This window comes from Caretta caretta, chromosome 4 (genome assembly GCF_965140235.1).
Source record: "Caretta caretta isolate rCarCar2 chromosome 4, rCarCar1.hap1, whole genome shotgun sequence".
In the NCBI taxonomy this organism is placed as follows: Eukaryota; Metazoa; Chordata; order Testudines; family Cheloniidae; genus Caretta; species Caretta caretta.
The window spans coordinates 145423948-145445118 of NC_134209.1; the positions used below are offsets into that span (position 1 = coordinate 145423948).

The window sequence follows — 21171 nt, forward strand, 5'->3', positions numbered from 1 at the left end:
TCTGGCACTGGCCTCTGTTGGAAGACAGGATACTGGGCTAGATGGACCGTTGGTCTGATCCAGAGTGGCCTTTTTTAGGTTCTTACGAGCTTCTCCTTTAGCTCAAGTGGGAAGGGTCTGTCCTTTTGGTGCTGGAAAATGTAAGTTATAGCTCAGCTGGCCCTGACATTTTGAGAGGCCCGTGGTGCCAGAGTTGGCTGTATCGTTTTTCAAGCTCTCTCCCGCTCTGATTACAATTTCAAGGCTTTGTCCTGTGGGCTAGAAATTTAATCTAACTTCAGTTTTAACCATTTTTCAAATAAGCCAAATGTGGCTAGGGCTGAGCTTGCTGGATTACGACTGCTGATATCATCACCTTGGGATGCTCCCCTGATAAAGCTGTGCCATCCCAGTCGGTGCTGACACCAGAGTCAGACAAGCAAAGAGAAAGAGACACAGTACACCATAAACAAACCTTGGCAGAGAGATTCCCTAATCTTTCGCCCGATGTTTAGGCTCCTCGTGGAACGTGGAGTTGGATTGTTAAATCAGTGCCAGGCTCTCGGTCCGAGACATAATGGAATATGAGCTTTCAATAAAGCATAGGTGGGGGGAAGGTGTCATGCCATTATTTTATCCGATTGCCCCAGAACCTAGGCCTCTTACAGAAGCTGGCCTCACAAAGGGATCACTGAGACACGCAAAAACTAAAATCCTCCTACCCCCACATATATTACAAGATTAAGCTAGGTGGCAACCCAAAGATGTTTAAAACAGTTAGCCGCAACCTGAGTGTACAGTATGCACCGCCTCAAACAACAGAGCCCACGCTCTGTATTCTCATTTGGGTACCGCCTAGTGTGTGTGAACAGAATATTCCTTCTCACAAGACCAAGGGAATTAGAGATGGCACAGGCCGAGGAGGGAAGCTGGTCCCTCCCCTCTGAGGATATGCTGTCTCAAATGTACACAGGTAGGCCTGGGCTGCAAAGCTTCGATCCAGCCTCCAGATGGTTAGATGCTGGGGATCTAGCTCAGGTCCATGTCTACGAGTGTATTTAGAGCATTCAGAATACTTTTTAAAACACCTGGTTTTGTTATAACATGGTTGGACCCAGCCATCCACAATTCTGCAAACAACTGCTACTGGGCATGGCCTTTTCTATTGTGAGTAGTCTCAGACTTCAAATGACTTTGGCCCCTTGTCTTCTTCTGTTTGGAAAGCGTATCTGGGGCACTGCCACCAAACAAACAGAACTAAGTATCTGTGTTCACTGCAGAGTTAGCTTGGGTACTTACCCGGGTGTTACCCCTGACCCTGCTCCCATCCACATGCAACACGCTCTCACCTGAATTTGGTGGCCCTTTAAACCCAGGCTAACTGGAGATATAGGTTAATGCTGCTTTCACTCAGGTTGATAACCCGCCCCCTTTGCCCTGAGGATACAGGCTAAACCACTCAAGTACTCAGAGTCCTCCAGGGCCTTCCCACAATTCCCCCTGTGTGCCCAGAAGGACAGACAAGTTCTCCCACAATTCACTGGAAAAATCATAGAGCAGCTCAACTTACTGCAGCACAAAAACCCATGGGATATGCCCCCAGAAGTCCAATGGAAGCGCTACACCAGTGAAGACACAATAACTTGGGCAGGGCTTTGCAGTGTGACTGCTCACACATGGCCTAGGCTAAGCTGTGCCAATCACCCAAGTTAACTCTGCAGTGAAGACACACCTTAAGAGAAAAGACCCCTGCTATTCAAAATCTCATGGCAAGGAACAGAAATCCATACCTTGTTATAGCTTTTTGGAAAGAGAAAAATAAGGTATTGAGCAGAAGCTCCCAAACAAGTGCACAGGATGTACCAGACCACTCAGATATTTTATTACAACATTTATTTTAGAAGAGAAGGCACTTACAATACAGAAAAAAATTGAAGAGGCACTGAGAGTGCAATTGAAATTAAAATGACACACATACATACACAAAAAGTTTACCATACAGAAAGAGCACCCTCCTCTGTTAACAATCCAGTAATGGAAATAAGCTACAGGTGACTATGTTTTTAAACAGTTAGGGCTTTTTTATATAAAAAGATAAAAATCGTTCTACTATTAATTTAAAAAAACCTACACACAACTGTAAAAGGTATCACGAGTTAGTGGTTCCTTCTCAAACATTAAGCCTTTCAGTTCCTGCATTGTAAGAGGTCTTGGTACATTTCAATGAGGTGAGCAGCCTCTCTCTGGCCAGAAAGCAAAGCACCATGGGTAGTGGAATAATACTTCCTATGAGTGGCCTCCCCCGAAAACATCACCTGCATAGGCTGGAGATGAGACAAGAAAGTCAGTGGAAGTTGCAGAGTTCCATCCATCACAGCTCCGGGAAAGAGTCAAACAGTCTATTGCCCTTCTACACCCCAAAGAGATGTGTCACAGCTACATGCAGTTGTGAGTGCCAAATATGTACTGGCTAGAGGGACTGTCTAGTACCATCCTCTGAGGGCACGGATACACCAGTGCAGCTGTACTGGTGCAAATCATTTTTTATTCCACTGCAGCACATCTACACAAGAGGAGGTTTGAAAGTTTTACCTTCTCCACGGATTCAATTTCTGCTTCTTTCATCTCACACAATGCCATGTTCACTGTATTCTTTTTGAGGGTTACGTTTAATTTTTCCCAGTTTGACAAGATACATCCCAAAGCCACCAGATTCCCGGACTTAGAGAAAAGTGGCATCTCTCTCGATTTTATAGCATCTCTCACCACAGTATCTATGTGCTTGTTAAGGGGACCACATATGAAAAAGCTCTGGTTCATCCAGAGATTTTATTAATTAAATTCCCCCACACATGAGAGATATGAAAGAGGAAAAGGCTTCATGGGCTTCGAAGTGGTGAATTCCACAGGAAGTAGAGATGTTCACAGAACTTAAATTATTCAAAATCTCAACTACCCCTTTTAATAGGCACCTCTGCCCCTCACAATCATACAAAAATGTATAGCCAAAAGAAGAGACAAGATCACAGAAGTCGGATTCATAGAATCATAGAATATCAGGGTTGGAAGGGACCTCAGGAGGTCATCTAGTCCAACCTCCTGCTCAAAGCAGGACCAATCCCCAACTAAATCATCCCAGCCAGGGCTTTGTCAAGCCTGGCCTTAAAAACTTCTAAGGAAGGAGATTCCACCACTTCCCTAGGTAACCCATTCCAGTGCTTCACCACCCTCTTAGTGAAAAAGTTTTTCCTAATATCCAACCTAAACCTCCCCCACTGCAACTTGAGACCATTATTCCTTGTTGTGTCATCTGCTACCACTGAGAACAGTCTAGATCCATCCTCTTTGGAACCCCCTTTCAGGTAGTTGAAAGCAGCTATCAAATCTCCCTCATTCTTCTCTTCTGCAGACTGAATAATCTCAGTTCCCTCAGCCTCTCCTCATAAGTCATGTGTTCCAGTCCCCTAATCATTTTTGTTGCTCTCCGCTGGACTCTTTCCAATTCTTCTGCATCCTTGTTGTCTGACAAGTCATCATCTCTCTAGGAAGGGGGCCTAGACCCTGAGACAAAGCAAGTAGCCTGGGAAATTGCACAGACATAGCTGACACCTCACATGTCTTCTTATCGCTACAGTCAAACAACTAGGACTGCCTGAGAAGACCATTTTATCACACAGACTTGAACTCCCAATGCATGAGCTTCACAACAAGGGGCAGGATCTCTTTAGTGTACTAGCCCAGCCACAGAAGGAGTTCTCCATACACTGCTCTGGCATATTCTGAATTAGCCCTCAGGATAAGTCACAACTGAGGCCATGTTTAACACTCATTCATAGATGTACAGATTCTAAGGCCAGACGGGACCACTGTAATCATCTAGATCTGACCTCCTGTATACACAGGCCATGGAACTTCCCTAACATAATTCCAAGAGCAGAGCTTTCAGACAGACATCCTCTCCTCATTCAAAAATAACCGGTCTCCAATGGTTCATTAACCTAACTGTTAAAAATTTACACCTTACTTCCAGTCTGAATTTGTCTAGCTCCAATTTCCAGCCTTAGGATCATGTTACATCTTTCTCTATTAGACTGAAGTGCCCTTTATTATTATTATTATTATTATTATTATTTGTTCTCCATGTAGATACTGTAATCAAGTCACCCCTTAACCTTCTCTTTGTTAACCTAAATAGATTGAGTTCTTTGAGCCTATCACTATAAGGCATAGTTTTTTTTTTCTAATCCTTTAATCATTCTTGTGGCTTTTCTCTGAACCCTCTCCAATGTATCAACATCCTTCTTGAATTGTGGGCACCAGAACTGGACACAGGATTCTAGCAGCGTTCGCACTGAACCAAATCCAGAGGTAAAATAACCTCTCTGCTCCTCCTCAAGATTCCCCTGTTTATGCCTCCAGGATCACTTTAGCTCTTTTGGTCACAGCACCACACTGGAGAGCACAGCCAGCATGACCCCCAAATGTTTTTCAGAGTCACTGCTTCCCAGGAACACGATGAAAAAAAGAAAAAGGAGGACTTGTGGCACCTTAGAGACTAACCAATTTATTTGAGCATAAGCTTTCCACTGAATGCATCCGATGAAGTGAGCTTTAGCTCACGAAAGCTTATGCTCAAATAAATTTGTTAGTCTCTAAGGTGCCACAAGTCCTCCTGTTCTTTTTGCGAATACAGACCAACACGGCTGCTGCTCTGAAACCTATGAAAAAAAGGTTGTGTTTTAAAATGAATAAACTATCGCTATTGTAACACCCACAATTTCAAACAGGACTTTGCATCTAGCATAGACAGAGACAGTAGTGTTTAAAAACACATCAGCCAATCATGACCAACCTGAGATTCTCTTTTACAGGTGCCTGCCCTGGCTGATGGGGAGCAAACGTCCGAAGGTGCTTCTCTGTCTTCAATTTCCCCAAGCCACCCCCAAAAGCAGTAGTAAAAAGAACAGGCAGGTGAAGCAGGGAGGCAAAACCTCTCTGAATAAAATCATCCCAAGAACAGGTTTAAAATATTTGAGGGCAGATTTCCAGTAGGTAAAAGAAACAAAGAACTGCAAGGAGAGGAGAGTGGAGGCACGCACAGATCAGTATAAATATTGTACCAAAAGTAGGCTACAAACCATGGAATCTAGCGAGCTGGAAAATAGCAACTCCCCTTAATAAAGTCATAGCCAACCTATCTCGCTCTCCATCCTAGTGTTCAATACTTACAACCGTCTTGGAGCTTTCCGTATAAGGCAGTGGCTTAGCAAGTTTCTCCACATCAGCCCCGCTAGACCCAACCTGGGTGTAAGAATAGGATCCTCGGAAGTTGGGATTGCTGCCCCATGAAGACCGCAGGATGCGGCGAGGTTTCGGAATGTTTGGATTCCCTGGGTCAAAACCAAAGGAGAAAACACAGTCCAGAGAAAAGCGGCTACAACATCGATGTGCCAAAGGCATGGGATGCGACCACTGGGGAGCTCAGCAACCTGCCCACGCAGTTAGTTATTTCTTCACATTTTTAAAATACAACTATAAATGCCTAACCATAGTGAGCCTGACAACCATATGTAACAAGCCTAAAATAGTTCTCTTGAGGACAGGGGATGGTTATTCCTCTGGTTACAGCTCACCCCTTGTATGCTTACAACGCTGGAAGAATATTAGGTGGGCATACAACAGAAAGTTCCTTCACAGAAGTGTATGTTGTGACATCGTGGCATTATTGAACTGATGTATAGTATAGACGGACAAATAAGCAAGACCTTTATTCTTCAACCTGCACAGTCAAGGAACATGTACGCAGCCATCTGTAGGTTTTAGTAAAATTTCAAGGATAAAACAAAGGAATTAAAAATATGCTCTTCCAGGAAAATTAGGAGCAGGACCAGCAATGGTTCCAGGCAATGACTTGGGTTTGAAATGAAAAGCCTGAGAAGTGTCTGAGCTGTGCAGAAATAGGAAGCCACATTTTCAGATATCAGATTTGTCAAGGAAATTGCTGTCACAGTTTATTTTTAAAAGGTTGAGCATAAGCCCAAGAGAACATATAGCAAGTGCCATAACACAATGCAAATACTGTTGTACTCTAAAGTCTTCTTACAGAGCACATTCCAAAGCACTTACACAAAAGTCACACAATGTATTGTGCAGTGCCAACCCAAATAAGAGGAGGTGGTTAGAAATGAGCCTTTGTTGCCCTCACATTGTAAAGGGTGCATGTTCTCATTTTATATTGTCAAGGTGCCCAGAGGCCTTTAGGTGCAGGCATCAATACATAACAGAACAATAATAAAAAGTTGATAACACTGGGAACATGACGTTGCCCTTACAAGTACTGAATTTTAAATTGAGAATCATACAAAAGCAGGGACAGAAATTAGAAAGAGATCATTCAGAGGCTCTTGGGGAGTATGCAAACACATTGCAGAAGCCAGGGAGCTACTGAATTTGTGAAATGAAGAGAGTTTGGGGTATCTCTAGCCTGAATGGCAGTTGTATAAAATCAGTGTGCTTAATAAAGCAATGACTTGGATACTTGTGAAAAAAACAACTTTGTATTTCCTTTTTGAAGATCTCCAAAAGTACCCTAATGAGTTTAGCTTCAGTCCTCCTTTGATTGAAGCAGCATCATTCCGATATCACTAACTGGAAACTGAAACACAGAGAGATAAAGTGACTTGCCCGTGGTCATACCGAAGTATCTGTGGCAGAGCCAAATGCAGATCTGAGACCTCCTTACTCTCAGCCCTGTGCTTGTGCTCAGACCATCCGCCTCTTCGCAGTACAGACACTCCCCGGGTTATGCAAGACCCAACTTACGCAAATTTACACTTACGGAAAAATTTCCATATGCCAGAAATAGGATTTTCGAGTTGCAGAAATTTTTGCGTAACATATAGGTATACGTTTCCGACTTACGCCAAATTCGAGTTATGCAAGGCTTTCCAGAATGGAACGATTGCGTAAGTCGGAGGGCAGCGTACAGTGGAGGTGTAGGTAAACAGTAGTATCTATTATGCATTTAACTGAAGCATTCATGCCACTTTAAATATAAGAAACCTGTTACATTTGGGGTGAGAAATTGTGAGGAGTGGGGAATGCTGGTCAAGAAACAGACTATCCCTCAACTTGCAATAGAAATCCTACGGTGTCTTTAACTTCCATCTGGCCAGTCACTGCACTGCACAGACAGACAGAGGGAGGCTCCATTTGAGGGGAAATGAGAACATGCAAGACAAACTCCGCAAGCCACAATGTTGCAGTGCTCCCTTGGAGAGGAAGAAAACCAGTTAGGAATGCTACCTCAACCTGGCAGGGAAGCAAAACTCAGCGGAAAATCTGTCAAGAAACTCATCTAACAGGATACTCATATAACATTTTTTTGTAGATAGTTGGATATTCTGGCTGCTTCTGTTTGTCCACAGATCAAATAAATGCACTGATGTGGATGTGGAAAACCCTAAGAAAGGATCACAGATGGGCTATTCAAATAGAGAGATGACGGTTGTACAAAGACTTTGGCTATTGTTAACATAGGAGTGTGTGACCTTAGAACCTCTTGATGCCAACTGGCAGAGGGATGCATAAGGGTTAGAGGAATACCCTGGGTGTGGTATTTACATACCACTCCACCAAAAAGTATCACTTCAGGTCTCTACTGAAAGCCTGTGTCACACTGGTCATCCTAATCTTTGCAAAATGTATGAGTGGATAATATGTAAGGAGACGTGTATATATACTGCAAATTATGTTCTTAAATGCTTGGCTGACCTTTGTGTATTGTGTGTTTTACAACAGGAGTCTGTTTGCATACTGAGTCAAATGCTAATGAGAAGATTGTGGGGACTTCAGAAGAAATTAATTGGAAGAAGTGAACAGCAGGGGGAGAAACCAGTTTACAGATGAAGAGCAAAGGACTTGTCTCTTACATGGAGGGGTGCTGAGAGACACCCTGGCATCCTCCATCTGGGGAGACAAGCCAGCAGCGGGCTTGGTCTTACAAAAGGGAGGTGTTCAGCCATCCAGTTGAAAAACACTGTGAGAAGGACTTTGGGTGAACAACACGTTATTTAACAGGAGGACAACTTGCTAGTTATGAGATTAGGCTCCAGAATGTGTGTTACGATTTTATTTTATATCTAATCATTTCTTTCTATTAATCCTACTTGCTTCTTCTCCAATCACTGTTCCTTGTCAAATAAACAAATCTAAATGCCGTGTGTTACGTGGAGTGGTGATCCTGAGGTAACACTGATAGTCTGGTGCATGCTGTTCCCTTGGGAGCAGTGGATCTGCGAATTCCGTGAGTGTGCACTGGATCTGGGGCTGGATACTCCAGCGGATGCTCAGAGAACTCAGGGACTGGCGTGTATCTATCACTAACCTGCAAAGGGATGACAGAGCCTGGTTAGGCTGAGAGTGCTCATGCTGCCTGTGGCTGGTGGGTCTGGGCGTAGACCCCGGGAAGGCACAGACAAGGCTTCCTCATGCTCAGGGCAGGTGGTAGCGAGGTGACTCCCCACCCCGAGTACTCCTGGGAAGCGTCACAGAGTGTACCCATTATTATACCACCAGGGTTCATATTTCTGAATCTATGGAGGGGGAATCCATGGAACCCAAACCAGCCTCTCTTTATTCTGTTTTCATACTACTAGTTATGAGGCAAGGATATGTGGATTTACAGTACACAAACCAGGGTATCATAGTTTTAGGGCCTGGTGAGGGATGAATGTGTGTGCATACACATAAGTAACTCCCACTGAAATCGAGTGGAGTTTTGCCTGTGTGTTTTGCAGCGTCAGTCAGCCTTGTAACTTGCTTAAGAGTGAGTAGGCAGAGCTGATGTACTTCCTTTGGATCAGTTCCTCCTAGAAAAATTGGTCTAGAGCTAACTTCCTCCAAAAGTTGGGTGGTGTTCTGATCTGGGGATTTAGGACTCAGTGTAGTCTACGGAAAGCCTCATTCACACCATGGGCTTTATATCAAACCCTTAGTTTGGTCCATTGTAGACTTAGGAGCCACCCACGAAATACAGACCAGGATCCAAGTGTTCCTGAAGACTGAGGGGTCGAGCTTTTCAGCTGTAGCTTTGAATATCTTTTGGAACTCCATGAGCGTTATACATTATTGCAGGAAGTCCAGTAATGTTAAAACCCTAACCAAAAGTTAAACTGAAAAGTATGAGCACAGCTGAACATTTATTTTAGATTTTGCACTTGCAAACATTGTGAAAATGTGGAAGTCTAAAAGCTGAAGCATGTATGATGCAGAAAGAACAAAGCACAATTCACAGGGAGGGCACAAATTTAATACAGCACGCATCAGCATTAGAAAAACGCTGCATGGCTGAGTGAGTGCCTTGGCCATAGGCTCCCAGAAATACAAATTCTTAACACTGAGAACTTAGCCAACACCGTAATGAGTACAAGGCCTCAGACTGTCTAGAGCATGGGTGTAGTTGGGGGGGGGAGGAGCGTTGCCAGCCTTATAGGGAGACGCCGTGGTCAGGGGGCAAGGATCAGTGCATTTAACTTAATGCACCTAGCTGGGCCCCTGCTAGCAGCTCCCTGACCTCCAACTTTCTCCTCCTTGTCCACCAGCAGCCCAGGGTGCTGGTTGTTTGGTGGTCCTGGTGGGCCCCACGCTGCCGCATGTCTCTGTGCAGTGCAGTGGGGAAGCGGGAGCCCGGCATGAGGTGTCCCCTCGGTGGCGGCAGCAGCAGCAGCCGCCCCGGCAGGAAGGTGGCCACAGCAGCACCGGGAGGCACCAGAAAACGGCAGCATCCAGTCTAGCTGCAACAGCTCCCGCAGCTCCCGCACTCAGGTCAGCACAGCAGACAGCATCAGCCTCCAGGGCTCCCCCGTTAAGCTGCCCCCCACAGCACCGGCAACCCAGGTAGTGCACAACCTGCCACAGTGCCCACCACTCCAGGAGGGGGAAGAGAGCCAGCGAAAGTGGGGAGCGAGAGAGAGAGAGAGAACATGTCTCCGCCCGCCTCCCACACACCCCTATTGGCCCAAATACAGCAGGCATACTAGGCCCATGGGCTAGAGGCACCCTATTTTAATCAGATTTAGAGGACACTACATTATTCAGACACCCAGTTGTGAATTCCTGAAATTGTCAATGGTTCTCAGGCCAGCAAAATCTAGAGGGCTTTCACAGCAAATATAGATAATCCACTACTCTCCACTCCATTACTCACTTGCATGTGAAATTTAAGCGTCCAGAGGCAGATCATCTCCTCTCCTCCTCCAAGAAGCATACCAAGAGTACAATTATGCTGAGCCTAAAATAATAGACACGGGCCTGATCCAACACCCACTGAAATCAATGGGAAGAGTCCTACTGACTTCAATAGGCACTGGACCAGAGCCTGTAACTTAAATGTACAGCTGAAGAGGGAAGTCCTAAGGGCTCCTGAATTCTGGAGATAGCACCACACTGTCCCTCCATGCCCACCCCCATGTGAAAGCTACCCAGAGGTATAAAAATCAACAGCATTCATAGTGGGGCCTGATGGACCAGAGGATTTCCTGTTCCTTGACTTTAGCAAAGCTTTTGACACCGTCTCCCACAGTATTCTTGCCAGCAAGTTAAAGAAGTATGGGCTGGATGAATGGACTATAAGGTGGATAGAAAGCTGGCTAGATCGTCGGGCTCAACAGGTAGTGATCAATGGCTCCATGTCTAGCTGGCAGCCGGTATCAAGTGGAGTGCCCCAAGGGTCGGTCCTGGGGCCGGTTTTGTTCAATATCTTCATAAATGATCTGGAGGATGGTGTGGATTGCACCCTCAGCAAGTTTCCAGATGACACTAAACTGGGAGGAGAGGTAGATACGCTGGAGGGTAGGGATAGGATACAGAGGGACCTAGACGAATTGGAGGATTGGGCCAAAAGAAATCTGATGAGGTTCAACAAGGACAAGTGCAGAGTCCTGCACTTAGGACAGAAGAATCCAATGCACCGCTACAGACTAGGGACCAAATGGCTAGGCAGCAGTTCTGCAAAAAAGGACCTAGGGGTTACAGTGGACGAGAAGCTGGATATGAGTGAACAGTGTGCCCTTGTTGCCAAGAAGGCCAGTGGCATTTTGGGATGTATATGTAGGGGCACTGCCAGCAGATCGAGGGACGTGATCGTTCCCCTCTATTTGACATTGGTGAGGCCTCATCTGGAGTACTGTGTCCAGTTTTGGGCCCCACACTACAAGAAGGATGTGGAAAAATTGGAAAGAGTCCAGCAGAGGGCAACAAAAATGATTAGGGGACTGGAACACATGACTTATGAGGAGAGGCTGAGGGAACTGGGATTGTTTAGTCTGCAGAAGAGAAGAATGAGGGGGGATTTGATAGCTGCTTTCAACTACCTGAAAGGGGGTTCCAAAGAGGATGGATCTAGACTGTTCTCAGTGGTAGCTGATGACAGAACAAGGAGTAATGGTCTCAAGTTGCAGTGGGGGATATTTTGGTTGGATATTAGGAAAATCTTTTTCACTAGGAGGGTGGTGAAATACTGGAATGCGTTACTTAGGGAGGTGGTAGAATCGCCTTCCTTAGAAGTTTTTAAGGTCAAAAACTTGACAAAGCCCTGGCTGGGATGATTTAATTGGGGATTGGTCCTGCTTTGAGCAGGGGGTTGGACTAGATGACCTCCTGAGGTCCCTTCCAACCCAGATATTCTATGATTCTATGATTCTGGTTATTTCTAGATTGCTGGTGGCAAGTTCTGAGTTAGCGCACAAGTAGTCCCACTTCCTGCAATAGTAATAATCATTTGGACTTATAGAGCATTTTCCTCTGAGCATCTCAAAACACTGATTATGTCTCTCAACTCTCCTGTGAGGCAGGGAAGTATTGCACCCACTTTACAGAGGGGTGCAGTCATTTTAAACAGACTCAGAGTGGTGAAGGCCAAAATCTCCAGACTTGGGTGTCTGAAGCACCCGAATAAGTGGTTTGACTGTGAAAAGGGGGAGCTTGAACAGTGGCTGTGGGAGCTCAGGCTGCTTAGTTAGCTATCCAAGTATGGATTTGGAGCACCAAAATTCACCCAGCACACACAAATGAAAAAAATTCCTCATTATCCCAGGGAGGTGTGGAAGAATAGCTATGAGCATTGTGAAAAACTTTCCCGCAGATAAAAAGACTTGCTTGGGGGGAATGAATTGCACCGGTGAAACTGGACACAAGGCATAATGGAAATGCTCCAGGAACCCTCTTTTCTCTGCAGTGATGAGTGCCTGAGAGGGAGGAGATCAGTTTGGATGTGGAGATTTGAGTTAGATACCTGGCAAATTTAACCAGAGATTCTGACCCAGGATTAGATCACTACACAGCACAAAGATGGGTTACAGCTGGGATGGCTGAGGAACCTGATGGACACTGAGCAGGTATTGTATCATCTGGAACAGCAACTGTAGTGAACACATAAGATCCAATTTCAAACTATTTTTCCCTGAAAAGATGAGGGAGGGGGAGGAGAGAGAGTTCCGTGACTAACCTTATTTGTAAGAGGGTAGGTTCAAAGTAGGAGAGGAGGAAGGCTAAAGAATTTAGTTCCCATTGAATAAAATAATTTAGAAAAAGAAGCTCAACAGTTTTGAATAGGAGGAACAATGGCAATCAAGATTATTTTTAAGATTTGGAAAGCATCATCATGGAGCACTAAGACAACTTGTTGTTAAGAAGAGAGCCTTCTCTGGTCTTTATGGAAGGTTGGAGCTGACCTGCTGTAAATAGTAAGGACAGCGATTTCAATTCAATGTATATGGATGTTTTTAAGGTACCACTGCACTCTTGTTTATAATCTCAGTGGAGGCTGGGATAGGAACAAGAGGAGAAGAGTGGAATGCAGTGGAGCGGAGTTCAGACTGGATTAACCTCGCAATTCGAAGGTCCCGAGGATGGAAAATTGAGCCTTGTAAGCATTTTTCCCCTAGTCTAAACAGATGGAGGTGGGAAATAAATAATGAGTTGCTCAGGCTACACTGGGCCCCAAGCAGGATCTTTGTCTTGCTTGTGCTTAAGGCAGTTTTGGCTGCAGATGGAGTCGAAGAGGAGAAGAAGGAAGTGGTGATGATAACACCCCATTTCAGGGAGGCAATGTAGCTTTAAATCCCTATTTAATGGCATAGTATTTTCCAGTACCACACATGACTGTTCTTAATGCTGTGCATGGTGAGAAATGTTTCTTGCCATGTGAACTTTCAGACTGCTGAGCAAAAGGTCATAGATTTCTCTTAAAGTTAAAGAGTAGCAGCCGTGTTAGTGTGTATCCGCAAAAAGAAAAGGAGGACTTGTGGCACCTTAGAGACTAACAAATTTATTTGAGCATAAGCTTTCGTGAGCTACAGCTCACTTCATCGGATGCATCCGAAAGCGTATGCTCAAATAAATTTGTTAGCCTCTAAGGTGCCACAAGTCCTCCTTTTCTTCTTAAAGTTACCACATGAATTTAATCTACTGCCAGAAATGGCTCTGAGGTATCCTGGTGGCTCAACCAGCAACAAACCACTGGCCAAGAGAATGTGCTGCAGTACTTGCAAACTAAAGCAACTAAGTCATCAGTTAACTTCTGTCCTGTTATGGTCACTAACAAGTCCCACTTATTATTAGAGTTAACAGCTATTGATTTACATCGGAGTGGGTATCCAGATTTAGGTCCCAATTCAACTCCTGTTGATGAATGTGTGTGCATGCACGTAATGGCACTGGAGCTGAAGCTTGATGACTGGAGGTATAAGTATTGACAGAGGAAGTCTAGGCCAATATTTATCTTGAGGAATAATAAATCCTGACCATCAGTAAAATTTAAGTCAAATCTGTATTGTTAAATACATTCTGAATGTCCTCACAGGAAGTGTTGGAGAAGGTCTCCAGCCAGGGATTTAAAAAGAGAAAAGAGCTATCCTTTTCCGCTAAATAGTCTATTATATGAATGGTGAGAGGGTACTCCATGATGTACAAAACTAAAGAGGAGACATGGGGCAAAATCCTAGTCTGAATGAAGTCCAGAGGAGTTTTGCCATGGACTTCAATGAGGCCAGGATTTCACCCCTGGTCTCTACCCCAGGAGATTAGACTCTGTGTCTACATGTTCAAGTGAGGCTACATCCACAAGACGCTATTATTTGCCTCTTGAATGGCAGCAAACAATTGTCAAGTACTCATCAACATAGCTGATCCAACTATCATTGCCCAAGATCTCAGTATTGTTCATAGCCAAGAGACAGGTAAGAGAACTTTGCTAACTTGTCATCTTCCTTTAGCTAAGCTGTAAACCATGATTGGCTGGTATGCACAGCAGAAACCTGACGGTTCATACCATGTGAAAACACAAAATATGTTCAAATGTCTGGGGGTCAATAGAACAGGGAGACATGATGGAAGTGAATCAGAAAGTAAGGTTTGGATAGCATGGGATGGATGTGTGGATACGAATATGTCAATAATAAGAGAGAAGCTTCTGGAAGCATAGAAGGATTTCTCATCTTTGATAGCACCTCTTTTTAAAAAAAATTATAATCCAGTATGGAGTAGTCCTTAAAACCGAAAATCCTTGGACCAAGACAGTACAAAGCTTTGGTCTTCATTTCTGCAAAGATTCCAAGTCTAGAAGGGACCACTGTGATAATCTAGTCTGATCTCTTGTATAACAAGGCCATGTTTTCCCCCAGGAAATTTCTAGAGCAGAGCTTTTAGAAAAACATCCAATCTTGATTTAAAAATTGCCAGTGATGGAGAATCCACCACCTCCCTTGGTAAATTGTTCCAGTGGGTAATTACCCTCACCGTTAAAAATTTATGCCTCATTTCCCCTCTGAAGTTGCCTACCTTCATCTTCTAGTCATTGGATCATGTTATACCTTTGTTTGCTAGACGGAAGACCCATTATCAAATATTTTTCCCCATGTAGCTACTTATAGACTGTAATCAAGACATCCCTTAACCTTCTGGGAGGAGTGGTAGATATGCTGGAGGGTAGGGATAGGATACAGAGGGACCTAGACAAATTAGAGGATTGGGCCAAAAGAAATCTGATGAGGTTCAACAAAGACAAATGCAGAGTCCTGCCCTTAGGATGGAAGAATCCCATGCACCGCTACAGACTAGGGACCGAGTGGCTAGGCAGCAGTTCTGCAGAAAAGGACCTAGGGGTTACAGTGGACGAGAAGCTGGATATGAGTCAACAGTGTGCCCTTGTTGCCAAGAAGGCCAATGGCATTTTGGGGTGTATAAGTAGGAGCACTGCCAGCAGATCAAGGGACGTGATCATTCCCCTTTATTCGACATTGGTGAGGCCTCATCTGGAGTACTGTGTCCAGTTTTGGGCCCCACACTACAAGAAGGATGTGGAAAAATTGGAAAGAGTCCAGCAGAGGGCAACAAAAATGATTAGGGGTCTGGAACACATGACTTATGAGGAGAGGCTGAGGGAACTGGGATTGTTTAGTCTGCAGAAGAGAAGAATGAGGGGGGATTTGATAGCTGCTTTCAACTACCTGAAAGGGGGTTCCAAAGAGGATGGATCTAGACTGTTCTCAGTGGTAGAAGAGGACAGGACAAGGAGTAATGGTCTCAAGTTGCAGTGCGGGAGGTTTAGATTGGATATTAGGAAAAACTTTTTCACTAGGAGGGTGGTGAAGCACTGGAATGAGTTACCTAGGCAGGTGTTGGAATCTCCTTCCTTAGAAGTTTTTAAGGTCAGGCTTGACAAAGCTCTGGCTGGGACAATTTAGTTGGGGATTGGTCCTGCTTTGAGTAGGGGGTTGGACTAGATGACCTCCTGAGGTCCCTTCCAACCCTGATATTCTATGATTCTCTTTGTTAAGCTAAGCAGGTTGAGCTCCCTGAGTCTATCACTGTAAGGCATGTTTTCTAATCCTTTAATCTTTTGCATGGCTCTTCTCTGAAACCTCTTCCATTTATCAACATTATTCCTCAACTGTGGACACAAGAACTGGATACAGTATTCCAGCAGTGGTTGCATCAGTGCCAAATAGAGAGGTAAAATAACCTCTCTCCTCGAGATTCCCCTGTTTATACATCCTAGGATCACATTAACCCTCTTGACCACAGCATCACCCAGGGAGTCCAAGTTCAGCTGATTATCCACCGTGGCCCCCGAATCTTTTTCAGAGTCACTGCTTCCTGAAATAGAATCCCCCATGGGGGATTGTATGGCTTGCATTCTTTATACCTAGAGGCATATGTTTACATTTAACTGTATTGAAATACATATTGTTTGGTTGTGCTCAGCTTACCAAGCAATCCACATCACTCTATATAACAGGGATTGGCAACCTTTGGCACGTGGCCTGTCAGGGAAATTCGCTGGCGGGCCAGGACTGTTTGTTTACCTGCAGCGTCTGCAGGTTTGGCCGATCACAGCTTCTACTGGCCGTGGTTCGCCATTCCAGACCAATGGGGGCTGCAGGAAGTGGCGCGGGCTGAGGGATGTGCTGGCCACCACTTCCACCAGCCAACATTGGCCTGGAACGGTGAACCGTGGTCAGTGGAAGCTGTGATCGGCCAAACCTGAGGATACTTCAGGTAAATAAACTGTCCCTGCCCAGCAGCGGATTTCCCTGATGGGCCGCGTGCCAAAGGTTGCTGATCCCTGCTATATAACAATGAGCTGAGCTCTTCATTATTTACCAGTCCCCAAATTTTTGAGCCATCTGAAAACTTTATCAGTGAGGATTTTATTTTCTTCCAGGTCACTGATAAAAATGTTAAATAGCACCAAGCCAAGAACTGATCCCTGGGCATCCCCACTAGAAACACACTGACTCGGTGAGGATTTGCATAATTATACAGCACCTTTCCTCTGAGGACCTCACGGAGCTTTTCAGCATGAATGAACTACACCTCACAAACATAGCCCTTCCCTCAGTTAAGCTAGACAGGTAAAGCAGAAATGACAAATAGACTTGTTACAGCCTGAATTTTTAAAAGGTCACTAATTTGGGGTGCCTTCATTTTTGGGTGCTCCCTGATTTTCACTGCTGTAAACTACTGGCACCTAACATTGAACTGAAGTGTGCTCAGAGCCTCTGAAAAAGTGAGGCCCCGGGTGGCTCATTTTTGAAAATTTAGTCCCATGTGACTTACACGTGCAGTGAGTGGGAGTCAGAGACAGAATCCAAATGTCAGACTCTCAGCTGGTCTCAACTGGTGTAACTCCATTGTCTTTAATGGAGCTATGCTGATTTACACCAGCTGAGGATCTGGCCCCGGGAATCCTGACTTGTCAGTGCGTCGCTGTAACTGTTAAAGCTGATAAAATGATATTGGAGATTTTTTTAAAAAGCATTTGGAGTCTGATTGCACTCAACCCACCATTTGATGTAGTGTGCTCCAGTTCTTCATCATCATCTCTACATAAATGAGTCTCAAAACACACTCAAGCCTTTAGAGCAGTGGCACTTGGACAAGTACATAGAGTGCGTCTCTGCAGCAGATGCTTCTAAAGCATTTGCACATCCTTTCAAAAGGAACAAAAAGCCAAGGAGCTACTGACTACTTCATTGCATTTCCTTCCTCTTGGTCCCCCCTTTCTTCTCCACCAACAAAAGGAACGAGAGCATTGCTGACCTGTAAATTTACGCAGCATCTCAGTGCACGTCTCTGCCACAGTTTCATCGTCGTACTTCTCCATGATCAAAGCCTCCTCCCCGCAGATCCAGCCACTCAACACATAGCCATACCGCTCCGGTGGGTAGAGGACATCAAAGCTGCAGATCTTCTTGTACCACAACTCCTCAGGGTAAGTCAAACTCTCACTCTCTGCCTCATCCTCCCAGACGAACTGGATGCTGTTGCATTCAGGACTCCAGAAGGGCTCTTCAAACTCCAGGAAGATTTTGTCGGTGGTGCTAATGCCCAGTTTCTGAATGGCCATCACCTTCTCCTCAGGCAGGCCAGGGTGGAACATGCTCTCATGGTACTTCTTCAGGACCCCCAGCGATACGGTCACAATGACATGGTCGGCGAGGATGAACTCGCAATCCTCGCACTCCACAAGGACATGGTAGCCCTGGTCCTCCTCGGGGCGGTCGCTGTTGTGGTCGGCCACACGCTCAATCTCCTTGCTGACCGATTGGTTCCAGTGGATGCACTTGACCGGCTTGCGGAGCTGGATGACCGACTCTGGTATGGAATGGGCCAGGATCTCCACAATCTTGATAAAGCCACAAGGAATGACATGATGGGCCCCAGGGATTTCAGTCCATTCTCCGAATTCGCTGAGCGAGACCTCGTCCATGCTATGGGAGCTGCTCTCACAGCTCTCCACCTAGTGAAAGCAACACAAAACCATGGTACAGACAGAATAGTGCAAGTTAATGGCAGAGACAGGAATAGAACCCAGGAGTCCTGAATCCCAGTTCCTTGCAATAGGCCACACTGACGTTTACCGATATGGCACCGGAGAACCAAAGAGCTAGACAAAACAGATCACTTGTTATACTGCCTACCAACTCTCTCTCTCTCTCTCTCTGTCTCTCTCTCTCTCTCTCTCTAAGGACCAACTGAGTGTGTTCTGCTATAGTACTCTCATGCCCCAGCATGGCTGTATGGGTTACAACACTGCTGGGAAGTTCAAATCTTCTGCATGATGTTGGACCAAGGCCCTGGCCACTTTTGATCACGTAAAAATCCCATTGAACTTTTCTGCTAGAGAAGGGGTGGGGTGCTGAACATGGATCAGCTATGATGTGCTGCTCAAACTGAGGCTGATGCCATGCTTATTTAAACACTTTTTTCACTAGCCGATGTTGACAGAGATTCCCATTCCATAAGGAGACATTAGTAGAACAAAAGGGTTTCAAAGCCACCCCCTCGGAGGTAGATCTCAGCATGCCACAAACATTAGTATTCAACTAGCTAATGATCTGCAGCTGAGAGGACGTGTTCCAGTGACCATGTGGGAAGGGAAGACATGGTGAGGTTGGGAGGATCAATCTTATGTGTACTTTGATTAGCAAAGCCTAGAGTTTGGGGACCCCCATCAAAACTGGTAAGCACAGCTATTGCTAGCATTGATCCCACTGTTTCAGGGCAGGATGTTAGGCCTGCCTTTTTGTTGTCAGTTTCCAGTGGTGCCTGGGGAATGGTGGCCCTATATCCTTCCCACCTTCTCTTTCTAGGTTTCTAATTTCTGGATCTGATCTCCACATCTGTGACCGTTTTCGCCAACGTTTTATGTAGTTATGAAAATTACAATTATCCATCTCACCTTTTAGCCTATTACCTAGGCTTTTCAAGTGCAGTTTATAAGCCTGGCAGACCCAGCCTCCTCTCAGCATGGGGCATCCACACACTGTGCTTTGCATTCCTAGTTACTGCAAGACACTGTCTGCATGCTCAGGTGGACTGGGATGCCAGACACACAGTCAGTGCTAAGCACTTTACAGGCAGAGAGGATATGGTAAGTGCCTTGAAGAAAATACAGCCTGTGGCCCTGCGCCTGCTAAGTGCCGTCAGTGGGCTTTGCACAGGCATGGAGACACCAGTGTGGGTTCAGCTGCAAGATCTAAGCCTAAAAAGTTAAACATGCCTTTTCCCTAAGTACATGTCACCTGCAGCAAGTGCTGCCCAACTCCCACTCGGAGTCTGCCATAATTTTATAATCCATCCTGAAAGACCCAAAGAGCGTTGACAACTTTCAGAGATATAGTAATACAGTAAATGTTTATACCATTTATATTGGGAATTTGTCCTTTTTTGTATTTAATTTACTGTACACTACTTAGAACGACAGGTGCTTTATCTATCCTGAAGTTTTCCAGGGGTGCCAACTCATCGGTGTAATATCTGAACGCCTATCAACTCAATTAGGCTGGCAGAATGAGGTCCCTGATGGCCTCTGCTCTTCTCCTTTCCCTGGTTATGGGACAATCTGCAGTCTGGGGCTAGAGGATAGGTAGCAGTTGTATAAGTTCTTCTGGCTATGGTGGAAACATTTTGTCAAATCTAAATAAATAAAAGCAAGTTATTACAATGATTCCGCACCAAAATTACAGAAGCAATCTTGGGGAGGCAAAATGCAACTATCCAGATTAGAATTTGGCCAAGACACCAGAGTTAACACCCATTTTCTTACCAGAAAGGCCCTGGGTTCTTTAATGACCACAACTGGCTATTACTGATTCAATAATGACTCAGAGGGAAGAGTGTCGCAGCAGCTTTCAGACTCCCTGTGTGACCTTAGGTCTCCCTTTGCCTCAGTTTCCCATACGTAAACTGTGGATACGTATACTTACCTACTGGGCCAGAGTGTTGTGCGTGTGGCATCCCTGCCTTTCTTCATAAGCCTTTAATTCACCTTACAATTTCAAAGTACAAAAACTGCCTGATTATTATTAACGTTTATTCTGTGTTAAGTGCTTGGTGCTGCACAAGTCCCAGCCTCAAGATAGAATACATAGAAGGCAGGATCAACCTGGCAAGTAGCGTGGAGGTACTAATGAACACAGTTTACCTTTGCTTTGATTCTCTCTCCCCTTTCAAATGAATGTTAAGATGCTTTGAGATTTATTTTGCAGGGACTACCCCAACAGCATTGTATTATCAGAGTCAATTTTCCTGGTTTCCAAGCTCTGGAGAAAGGCAAAAGGGGATAAAGGACACACTGCCTGCAGCACACAGTCCAAGGTATGGGGTACCCATTTCTAAATGGAGCTGGCATTAGGCTGTCTTTGGTTGGTAGGTGGTAGGATGGAGGATTTAATGTTATAACACCACACAGAAGAATTTAACTGAACTGATGAGACATCTCAGAACTTGCCAGCCCATTGTGGAGATGTCCAGCTTATGAGAAAAATGTAATATGCGAACCAGAAATATCCCAGCTGCAAAAACGACAAATATAAGTAATTCCCTAGTGATGGGATGTAAGTCTTAGCCAGGTTTCTAATGTCCCATGATTGAGCTGCCTTTTTAAACATACCTTAAGATATTGCTGGATCATGGCTAGTTTTAGCCTCCTGGTGGTCTCCGAGTCATCTGGATCGGCTTTCACACGTTTGCGCACCACATCCCGTGTGAAGACGCCCACACTATTCTGGCTCTCAGCATTGACTGGTTTACCACGTTGAAAGAACTCCTGAGTCAGGTTATAGACCTGCCAGGGACAGGACCGAAAGAGGGAGAGAGTCACTCACAATAAGTAGCTCGAGTGTGCAG

General features: G+C 45.0%; 2 protein-coding genes across 3 annotated transcripts in view; one reads left to right on the top strand and one right to left on the bottom strand.

Moving 5' to 3' along the window:
• Positions 1-8075, top strand: part of ADRA1D (adrenoceptor alpha 1D) — a 124831-nt gene extending 116756 nt beyond the window's left edge. Inside the window, exon 2 of the mRNA XM_048846348.2 lies at positions 7780-8075. Within this exon, the coding sequence (XP_048702305.1) occupies positions 7780-7856 (77 nt within the window). The 3' untranslated portion in view covers positions 7857-8075. The remainder of the gene's footprint in view (positions 1-7779) is intronic.
• SMOX (spermine oxidase) overlaps positions 1856-21171 on the bottom strand; it is a 98392-nt gene continuing 79076 nt past the window's right edge. The window contains exons 4-7 of one of the 2 annotated variants that reach the window (XM_048846344.2): positions 20936-21109; positions 17581-18280; positions 5209-5369; positions 1856-2303 (exon numbers count right to left, since the gene is read on the bottom strand). In XM_048846344.2, the coding sequence (XP_048702301.1) occupies positions 2166-2303; positions 5209-5369; positions 17581-18280; positions 20936-21109 (1173 nt within the window). In that variant the 3' untranslated portion in view covers positions 1856-2165. The remainder of the gene's footprint in view (positions 2304-5208; positions 5370-17580; positions 18281-20935; positions 21110-21171) is intronic. The other variant, XM_048846345.2, reaches the window with a different exon arrangement.